At 43.3% G+C, this 10,805-nt stretch overlaps 2 protein-coding genes across 2 annotated transcripts in view; both read right to left on the bottom strand.

Annotated features, from left to right (window-relative positions):
- Positions 1-512: 512 nt before the first annotated feature.
- Positions 513-2,637, bottom strand: C14H15orf61 (chromosome 14 C15orf61 homolog). The gene is made up of 2 exons (XM_035132284.2): positions 1,872-2,637; positions 513-902 (listed from the first exon to the last, which is right to left on the bottom strand). The coding sequence occupies exons 1-2, from the start codon at positions 2,248-2,250 to the stop codon at positions 775-777; spliced, it is 507 nt and encodes a 168-aa protein (XP_034988175.1). The 5' UTR covers positions 2,251-2,637; the 3' UTR covers positions 513-774.
- A 1,282-nt stretch (positions 2,638-3,919) lies between these two features.
- Positions 3,920-10,805, bottom strand: part of IQCH (IQ motif containing H) — an 85,853-nt gene continuing 78,967 nt past the window's right edge. Inside the window, exons 18-22 of the mRNA XM_060282764.1 lie at positions 8,136-8,258; positions 7,556-7,617; positions 6,825-6,933; positions 5,413-5,533; positions 3,920-3,939 (exon numbers count right to left, since the gene is read on the bottom strand). Coding sequence (XP_060138747.1) covers positions 3,920-3,939; positions 5,413-5,533; positions 6,825-6,933; positions 7,556-7,617; positions 8,136-8,258 — 435 coding nt within the window. The remainder of the gene's footprint in view (positions 3,940-5,412; positions 5,534-6,824; positions 6,934-7,555; positions 7,618-8,135; positions 8,259-10,805) is intronic.

The raw sequence follows: 10,805 nt of genomic DNA, 5'->3' as shown, positions 1-10,805 counted from the left end.
GGAGTTAAGCAGATGCTTAAACCCATCTCTGAAATCAGTTGAACTGAACTGCTCAGTTTGGACCAGATTATATCCAAACTGTCTGTGTGTAGCTTCTATTAAGCACCACAACCTACTTAAGTAATCCAGAATGGTATGCACAAAACTACTAAGTGAAAATGAAATTTTTCTTCTTCTGGTTTTCTGGACTTTTACACAAAGGACTTGTTTACCTATATGGGAATGAACCCCCCCCCTTTGTATATCATTTTATTTTTGTTTTGAAAATCAAAGTTACTTCAGGGGGGTAGCCAACATTGAGTCCTCCAGATGTTGCAGAACTACAACTCCTATCATCACTAACCATTGGCCTTTCTGGCTGGGGCTGATGGGAAATGTAGCCCAAAAGAATCCGGAGGCACCATGCAGGCTATCCCTGAGGTAGTCACATTTGAATAGTGTTACAAGTGTTGGGCAACACTGCACCAAAAGATACATGATCAGTAAATAAGCAAAGACAATTCCCAATAATGTATATTTTCATTATTATATTTATTATTTGCAGACCAAAAGTTTTTGAAAACAAAAGTAGCTTCAAGTAATTTCCCATGGTTTTTTAAAAATCTATTCTGCACTTTGCCAGACTCAAAGAAAACTAAAATGGTACTGAAGGAAAAATAGGGACATCTTGAAACTTGAACATATTACACACAACTAGATTGCAAACAACAATCCCCCTCTGTCTGTCTTTTGCTGCAATATACCATGAAAGTGTCAGTCCTTGAAATGAGTAGTTTAGTACATGGCACCTTCATCTTCTTTATTGAGGAAGTAAATAGTGACTGGGCCACAATGCGTGTGAACAGTTTCTGTGACACTGACAAGGAACCAGGAGCCAATTCCATATAATAAAGTTGGGATACCTATGTATAAAAGGGGGGGGGAGAACAAATAAAAAAGTAGAACCTCATATAACATACCGGTAGTACTGCAGGACTCTACCCCACCTCCACCAACAAGTTGCAAGAAGCAAACTGCAAGGCTGAATTAAGACATGATTTTGCCACCCCTTAAAGCCAGGCTGGTTCCTTGACAACAAAACATAAAGCATGCTGAGGTAACCCATTATCTGCACTTAAAGATGTTCTGATCACCTTCCTGGTGCCATTCTTTATTTGGCAAGCCCCTGCCTTTCACTGCATGTGCTTTTACAAGATACATGCAAAAGCCTTAGTAAATATATTTTGTTCTTAAAGTATTGGCTGCATTCCTGAGGACTAGGAATAAGTAGTCCTGTTTTTTGCACATGTTCAATGTGATCATATCCCAGTGTTCTCCACTGATGTGGCCAACACTGCTATGCATTCAGAGAAATTCTAGGATCAGGGTAGGGAGCCTCAGGCCTGGGAGGGTCAAGTGATGCCTCTCTATTTTGTTCTCTATCCTACTCTCGAGACTTTCTGCATCTTGTGCCCTCTATCCACGGACTACACCCCTCTCTGACCCTGCTCCAGCATCTCTGCCCAGCTGGAACATGTCCTTGAACTGTGACAATTACTCTTGCTTACTTGAATGGATAGAAAAGTGTGTGTGTGTGTACGCAGAAACCTGGATTTGTATGGCTGGATTGTAGTGTACTGCGCAAAGGTAAGAGTCACATCAGTTGCCCTATGCACTTTTAATTCTGATCCTTTCCCTGTCACTTTTGGCCCTGGCCCTGTGGGAGTGAGTTCCATAGGTGCTGTGTAAAATACTTTGTTGTATCTTCCTTGGTTTAAGTCATCTCCCCGTTACATCAGGTGTTAACTCTATTCAGGGTCTCATTGCGCCTCTAGCCCTGGCTGTGTGTGCCACCTCTGTACAGGCACAGCCCATTCGAAGACGCCACTCACCAAAGTTTATTAGTTTGAGAGCTGTGAAGAAGTAGTTCTGCATCGCCAGGTCCTGGTGGGGCGCTCGGGAACAGTGGTACTTGATGAAAGGGAAGCAGCCGGTTCGCAGGATGTGGTAGTTTGTCCCCTTCACCTCCCAGTTGAAGTTGGAGAGCCCAAACTGGTCATTGTGCACCGCGCTGTACTTGACGCAGTAGGAGGTCCAGTGGGGCAGCCCCCTCTGCAGCAGGTGCTGGCTCAACACTTCGGAGGCTTTGGGCTTAGCAGGGCCCCCCTTGGGCAAGAGGGCCATTCGGAGGAAGCCCTGATGCACCTGCTTCAGGAGGGCAAGGCTACTTGAGGAGGGCTGGAAGGCACCCCAGCCCACCTGCCTCCCCATGTCTTGCTCTCCGACCCCACAATATCCTGGGGGAGGGTGGATTTCTGTGTCTCCTACAAATATGGTTCCCTCCAATGATTTTTTTTTGGGGGGGAGGGGAGACAGCCAATTTTTTTCCTTCAGACCCCCCACCTCAAACTACTTGCTGACCCCTTTCCCAGGTAGCTTCTATTGTTGACATGCCCCTCCCTCCTCAATTGTCCACGTTGCTGAGGGAGACTTTTCTTCAGGATCTGCTGCCCTTCTCCTAAAACAACTCCACCCCCTTTGCAGCCCCTCCCCCCTCGTTAATTGCCCCCGATCAAGGGGGCGAGGTTCCTGCTTCACTTACTTGCCCCTGGCAACGACCTTCCATAACCTGGAAAGACACGAAGCAACGCCACTCCCCCCCCCCCCCCGCATCCCGGGAAACAGCAGCGGCCCCTCTCCTCCCCCCTCTTCCTGGAGCTCCCCTGCACCCTCTGCGCCTGCGCCAGTAGCTTCCCGACAACCGCTCTGCGCCTGCGCCAGAGTCGGCCTACTGAATTTGTTTGACTCCTCGCGCGCTCCTGACTGGACGACGCGCGAGGCGGGGAAGCGGGGGCGCGCCTAGCCGTCTGCGAGGATCTTTTCCGCTGAGAGGCCGAGCTTGCGCGCCCCTCATGTCAACATAACACTAATAACAGCAAAACAACAACAAACAACAACATGGTCCTCAGCCTCAAGCACCCTTTTCTAATACAACTAGTACACACGACTTAAATTAAAAGTATTCTTTCCACCGGAGTGTTTGTATTAGAAAGCTGTTGCAATTCGAACAAACAAACAAATGAACTCTGTGGTGATTTATCTGAGGGAAACGCGTGGCTCTGAACCATTAAGCATCGTCTCTGATGTGAGGAGAATAATTGCGCAGAAGAGCGAGCGAAGAAATGGGAGCAGCCTCTCTTCCCCCTCCCGCTCTCACCCACCCCTCATCCTTCAAATTTGGATAATTATAAACAATATTTCAAACTCAGCAATCTTAGACCAGTGAGCTGTAGAGCAAGATTGTGCTAATTAATCAATTACTACGCAACCACGTACCCTGTTTATGTACTAGAATGCACTTACAAGCTACTAATTATTAATCATCGTCAGTAACACATTTTGACTCAACTTTACCTTTGGATAATTAATAGAGCAGGGAGAGCTTTAATATATTTCTTTATTAGCAGAAACAATGGGGGTGGGGTTGTAGGCAAGACAATAGAGACCTGGATACTGGTGCTAGGGTTTTTTGGGGTGGGTGGGGGGTGGGAATATGTCTCTAGAGCAGCCCTTTGGGTGCCATTGCATTTCATGGGCAGCCAGTATCTTGTATCCCCAGGACCTTGCCTGGGTTGGAATGAAATTACAATGGAAGGGAAAATAAGTGTGTGTTTGTGACAGCAAGAACTTGGATGTGCTAATAGTTTTGAAGCTACTGTTTTGGAGTATAGCGGCACATTGGGACTTTGAAAAGTCACCTGTTTGGGTGGGGGTGATGCTCTTGTCTCTGAAGTCATTATCAAAAAAAGGTGACAGCAGGATCAGGCCAGCAGCTGCTGTAACTAAAAGAGACCAGCTGTTGTCTCACCCTTCCCCTCCTGGCCCTGTTTCCCTACTAGCTGGTGTTTTTCAGCATTTTGTATCTTTGAAGAACTCATACTCAAGTTTGCTTATTTCCACCTATAACAAATTTATGGAGAAGAGGATCAGGTTATCAATGGATAAAGGACACGATGGCTTTACAATACAGTACCCTCCAGGATGCCTCTGGATGAGTGTTCCTGCATTCCTGAAGTTGGCCTGAGAATATTTTTATAGCATTTGCTTATCCCGATATTTTAAATTGTAAACCAAAGTGGTATATAAATGAAATAAATGCACTGTTTGAAGGCTTCTCATTGAAGTATCTGTCTTGCCGTTGTGAAAATAGAAGAGTGGACTACATGGGTCCCATTTGATGTGAGCCAGAAAGTAAGGTTCTTCTGATGCTCCCATTCGGTCTGTTTTTGCCTGTTGTGTTTAGATTGTAAACATCTGGGTATGGGACTCACCTATTTTCAATCTGTGTACTGCACTTGGAAAATGTTATATGTTTTATGAATGAAAGTGATACAAATAATATCACCAGGACTCAGCTCCAAAACCTTCCCCCAACCCCCAATGCCAGAGCTGAAACCCATAAAGACTTGTGAAGTGGAATATGAGCACACTTATATGGAATCTGGTAGAAGAGGAGTGGCCCATCTATGGACTCCTACAAATGTACTCTAGTTATTCAGGAAAAGGAATGTCCAAGAAATCCTGTATTCTGTTAGGAAAGCTTTCATATGGAAAAAGCTTGGGAAATTAAAGGATCCCCCCTCCCCCCAAAAAGGAAGCTAAAAATGCCAAAAATATTTTCAGAAATAAATACACTTAATTTTATTGGAAGTATATATCAATACTCCTCTAAGCTATATAAAGGTAATAACATCTGATACAAAATTTTCAGTGAAAACAAATTCTGTGAGTCAGGATTCACTATTGACACTGGTCTATGTTCTGATACACGTATTTTTCAACAGTCCAAAACACAGTTGTAGGTGGAGTGTTTATTGCAGTTTGGGGTACTTTAGCACTGGAAACCAGGCAGATAATTTAAAGATGTTCAGTGAGCTTCACCTACAAGAAGAAATAAATTATAACTACGGTAAAAAACAATTTAAGGTTTGTTTGTTTTTTTAAAAAAAGAACTTTTCCCTGCATTCAGTGCCACCCCACCCTAAAGCACAGGGAGAGATTTATTGTATACTAACATTTTACTATTTGTTTCTAAAGTAGTTGAATTATGAGAGCAAATATAGTGTAGAATTAAACCAAATGTGTCTCCTTCCACAGGTTGTATTTGGGATGTCACCTCCCCCCCCCCTGACATACTTTCACAAAACATAATTTTAAAAAACCAGACACAACCCAAATCTGAGAAATGAAGCTTTGACTGTTGTGGCCCAGGTGAAGGATAGGGTTGCCATGAGCCAGGCAACATGGTTGGGAGGTCAACAGACAGTCACACTCTGGCAGAGCTTGTGGGCATAAAGTGACTGAAAAGGGCTATTTGAAAATGAATAACTTATTTTCCCCAGAGACATGAGAATAAGGGTGACGAAAGATTACTTTTAATGTCTACTAACTTTTTTGTGGAAGCTTGTGCTTTCAAGTGCTCCTCTTCCTCTTCAAATTTTAACTTGTTTTCCTCTGTAACTCCCAGAATTTTTTCAATCTCTTGGACAGCTCTCTATAACAAAATCAAACACTTCAAGTGGTAGAACAGTTGTTTATGCTCCCTGCTCATCATTGCACCAGTAGTATCAGGAACACAAAGAAAGAGTCACTCTTCACGACTGGCCAAACCAACTGCCAGATTTGGCAGCCTCCTTGGTCTGAGTAGTAACTAAAGGCAACACAGAGCTGAAGCAACATGCTCAATCTCATTCAGGCTAAGGCTGAAGTAGTCAGGATTTGCAGTGTTTCACCAGGAGCAATGTGGGAAACCTTTGGACCTCTCAATATTGTTGGATTCCCAACACCCATTAGCCCCAGCTGGAATGGTCCAGAAACATCTAGAGGGCTCAAGGTTCCCCATCATGGGGCTATAGCACAAAATACTAGTAAGTCTCCTTGACTTCTTTGAAGTCCTGTGCGTTTTTTAAAAGGCCCAACTAATCTACCTTCTGACACTGCTGTGGAGTTTCGACCTAGATCATTTTGTGGCATGTCTGTCAGGTTCTCCTGATAGTTGATAACATGGCCAGTACCAGGCCTGAGTAGGCCTTTAGCTTAAGGCTACCAATGAGCCCCCTTGGTGCTGACTTGGACCCCACTTCAATCAGCCCCTTCCTAACCACTGGTGTCCACCATCACTTGCTCCCCTGGCACCACTGTACCTGCCAGTCACTCAATCCCTCCCACTAGATGAACTTATCTAGTAGCACTGCATTCTGGGAAATATAACATGGCAGCCACTCTGTTCTGATTGGAGCTAAGTAGCGAAATGGCTCCTATTCCAGAGACCCAGGAAAAGTAAGTGTCAGACTCAGCCCTAGTGGTAGGTCCTGCTGGGATGCACTAAAACAGAAGTCCCTTCTTTGGCCAGGGCATCAGAAACTAATCAAGCTTACTTATTTGTCATTTCTTAATGTATGTTTCAATATATCTTGACGGTTTCATTTTGTAAATCAGTAAGAGTAGGCTTTAGGAAGGACTGCATGAATACTTTTCTGTGCCACCAATTAGGAACTCCAAGAAAGGATTAATTTAAGATGAAAACCTAATTGCTTTTAAAGAATCCTTTCAAGCATACCAGTGGCTCCCAGCTCAAGCAAGTCTATGTTACCACATCTAAAAAAAATAAATTTAACTAGCAGATTGACTCAGAATCCTTCAATATTGACCTGTACCAGCAGTAAAACATGTACTGCTATGGAAAGAACCCAGGATGGCTTAACAGTTGTTTATAATACAGCATGAGGTGTTTTCTGTCCTCTAACAGAAATTTAACTGGGATCGTTAGTTAATTAACACCTCACCTTAAAATTGGTCTCGGCATGCATATTAGGTGCTGATAATTCTTGATAGATGATGAAGAGTTGCTGAGCAAAGGTCATGAGGACCCCCTGGAGATGTTCTCCAATTGTTCTGTTAATGATATCCAAACAAATGACTTTGCCAATGATTCCATTCGCAGGCTTAAGAACAATCGCCCTCTCATTTGGGCCTGTCAGACCAAGGAATTTAATGAATATTTTCAATCTCGTAAGGTGGCAATCTTCAGGGAGATATGAAAGATGAGGCTCCATTTTAACTTGTCAGTAGAAAGGATTTGTGTAATAAATATTTTTTATTAATCAAGTAGCAGAGGAGAGCAAGAGGTTGAGTCATTCCAAGCCTTTTCACTTTGGGCATCAAGTATGTGGCTAGATACCACCAGTGGTATGAAAACATCACTGTAGTACTAATATTAGAGCATGCTGCTGTAAACACGTCCCTTTAAAGTTCCACTGTAACAAGTATGGGTTGAACTGTTTCAGTGGGACTTGGGCAGAAGAGGACATGCTGCTTGGTCATGCTCATCTTCTATGTACATCTATGGAATTCCTTGCACCATTTGGGGGCCTTACCCAGGGCTAGGTACATCTGCGAATGAGTTACTTTCTCAGGAGCATGTATGGAAGACTAACCCTTAGCCCACAGAAGGGAGTAGAGGTGTTCAACTAGAGGATTTTCAAGATGCTTCCAGAAGTCACTCTTGAAAACTTACATAATTCCAAATTTGAGCCTTTTATGGTCTTCATACAGAGTAAAAACAGTTCCTTCTTTCTGCTGTTGGAGTAGAGGGAAAGGTGTTAGCATTGCACAATATAAACAACAACTCCTCTTTAAAAAAGTAAGATGCTGAACTGTATTACTATGTGAATAATCAGAATTAGAGAGAGGTGGGCACTTTAAAACCAGGCCTCAGAGCTTTTTGCTTCTTGGCTGACATGTAAAGTTGTCTGGAAACCATGCTAGCTGATCTATAAGCCCCACCCCCTTAAAGCCCATATGAGTAGAATCTGACAACAGTTGCAACAAGCCAGCAAGATGTGTTTCAATTCAGAAGCTTGAATTTGAAAAGAGGTTTTCAGGCTTTGAGATTGGGTTAGTGATAGATGATAATCCGTGTTAGACTCTCAGAGTTCACAGAAAGATTCTCATGGATTATGGAGATATGTGAGAGAATCACAGGGGCCAAAAATTAGGCGATACCGGTACTAACTTTTCTAGAATGGATTTGTGTGCTGTTCCTCCTTCCAAGCTACTTTCCTACCTCTATTTCATTTAAATGCAAATCTTCCTACCTGGACATCATATCCAACCCCATGAGCCTTGCACATATGAAGGAAAACATTATAGTAGATGAGGGAAAAGTTGGCATGTCTGATCGAATTGCTCATGGCAACATAGCGGCTGACCACAGCAGGCTGACAAAAAAAGCAGAAGGAAAAAAAACCTGACTGTGACGAAGCACTAATACAGCCTTCCCAGATTTGATGCCTTCCAGATGTTTTGAACTGCATCTGCCATCAGTCCCAGCCACCATGAATGGCTATGCTGGCTGGGGCTGATGCAAAATGTGGCCCAAAACACCTGGAGGGCACCAGGTTGGGGAAGGCCAGACATATGTATTCTTGCTTCGGTACAGAACCCTTTTACAAACATGAAGCTAAATCTGGAGTTTATTATAAATCCGGCAAAAACAATTTACTTCCTAACAGACACAAATTGTAATATTTGAGGCTAATTTTATAGTCACAGGAGCAATAATAAACAGTGTTTGGTAACACAATTTATTATTGTTATTATTATTGTTATTATTATTATTATTTTCTATGGACACAGCCCTCCCAAGGTGGCTCAGCAAAGATAAATAGCTTCATATACATAACAAGTGAAAACTGAAAATGCTGGCGGCTAGGGGCCTCTGCAGACAACAAGGTGGACATCAAGGGGTGGACCCCAAGCAGTGATTGCCTGTGGGCATGGGTTGGCGGTTCGAATCCCCGTGACGGAGTGAGCTCCTGTTGCTCGGTCCCTGCTCCTGCCAACCTAGCAGTTTGAAAGCACATCAAAGAGCAAGTAGATAAATAGGTACCGCTCTGGCGGGAAGGTAAATGGCGTTTCCGTGCACTGCTCTGGTTTGCCAGAAGCAGCTTAGTCATGCTGGCCACATGACCCGGAAGCCGTATGCCAGCTCCCTCGGCCAGTAAAGCGAGATGAGCACTGCAACCCCTGAGTCGTCCGCGACTGGACCTGATAGTTAGGGGTCCTTTTACCTTTTAAGCAGTTTTTAAACTGCAAAAACTGATTCTGTTTACACAGCTTAAAAGAGAAAGTAAAAGAGAAAGCATACAGCCACCGGAGTGGCATAGATAAATTTAAAAATGTGTTGCAATAGTACAGTGGTACCTCAGTTTACGAACTTAATCCATTCCGGAAATCCATTCGTAAACCGAAACCGTTCTTAAACCGATGTGCGCTTTCCCTAATGAGGCCTCCTGCTGCCAGTGCCCTTCCACCATTTGGATTCCGTTCTTAGACCGAGGTAAAGTTCGCAAACCGGGACACTACTTCCGGTTTTGCGGAGTTCTTAAACTGAATAGTTCATAAACAGGGCTGTTCTTAAACCAAGGTACCACTGTATCTGAAAACACCAATCCCACAAGATAAATATAATCAGCTGAATAGTCTTTACTTTATTGAAGCAAATTAATTATTATGAGAAATGTCTATGCAGTCCGGAAATTCACCAGAGATCTCATCTGGGGTGCCAACTTGAATAAAATATGGGGAATAAGTCCCACCCTGCATAATCAATCACAAGATGTGATATACACACATCATTTGAATGGCAATGCCATCAATGTGGGGGGGGGGGAAGCGCCCTCAAATATTTCATTGGGTAGTAGCAAGGGGACATTGGGCCCTAGGAGCTGGATCCTATGGATCCAATTCTGCAAATTTTGAAAGCTAAATTTCTTTAAATTTCTAGAGGGGGTCACCAGTAGATGTGCTGTAGTATTATATCCCATGCTAGCTAGGGATGTTGGGAGTTGTAGTTCAAAACATGTGGAGAGCACCAGGCTGACAAAGGTTGCCATATTGGCTCTCATGCAATTATAATATATGAACGCTCTCTGTGATTTTGCTTTTGACTTGCCGGGGCTTTTCCTAATGTAACGTATGGCATTTTTAAAGTGATGCCCTTGGGTGAACGTGACACATTACAGAAATTGTTTTTCATTTAAGTTTTCTGGGATATACCTTAAAACATGATCTTAAGAGCTTAGGAACTCTTTAAATAGTTGTTTTCTTAACAGTGCGGCACTGGCTGGAACTGAAAGCAAAATGCTCAGATCGATATGGAATTTTTGCCCAAGATGTGTTTTCTCACCTTCTTTTATTTCTTAGCAAAGTGCTATTGATTGGGCAGTTTCAATAAAGAGGTAAATAATAACGTGCAAGCAAAACTGTGCTCCATTTCTAGAAGAAAGTGGTGGCAGAAGGACAAAGGTGTTTTGACCACTGCGTGTGATATTTGCCAAGTCATTTCAGAGCCAATTCACCAAAGTGTTTTAATTTCAGTGGTGCATGCAGTAATACACAAGAACAATGGAGGAAGCTTAGTAGAATTTGCATGCATGTTATTTCTTCTTAATGGGCTTCCTTGATGTTCTGTACAAACTTACTTGAGTTGCATTAGAATCTTAATGTTAATGATCAAAATGAAAAGACTTCAGAGACCCCGAGATGCTTTTTAGTCTAACCCTCAGACCTAAGGCATGAAAACTGCAGAGGTGGCAGGCCAGCCTCATCCCCTCTCCAATCTGCCGCTCTGGGAGCTGTGATCTGTTGCATGCCATGGCTATTCCCAGTGGCACTCAGTTCCCCAGTTTTGCCTGCCATGGTTCGCAAAGTGACATTGCAGGCAGACTTGAGCTCACATGCACAATATTACAAGAATGCTGGCA

This window comes from Zootoca vivipara, chromosome 14, assembly GCF_963506605.1.
Source record: "Zootoca vivipara chromosome 14, rZooViv1.1, whole genome shotgun sequence".
NCBI classification, from domain to species: Eukaryota; Metazoa; Chordata; class Lepidosauria; order Squamata; family Lacertidae; genus Zootoca; species Zootoca vivipara.
This window is presented reverse-complemented; position numbering and strand designations above follow the sequence as displayed.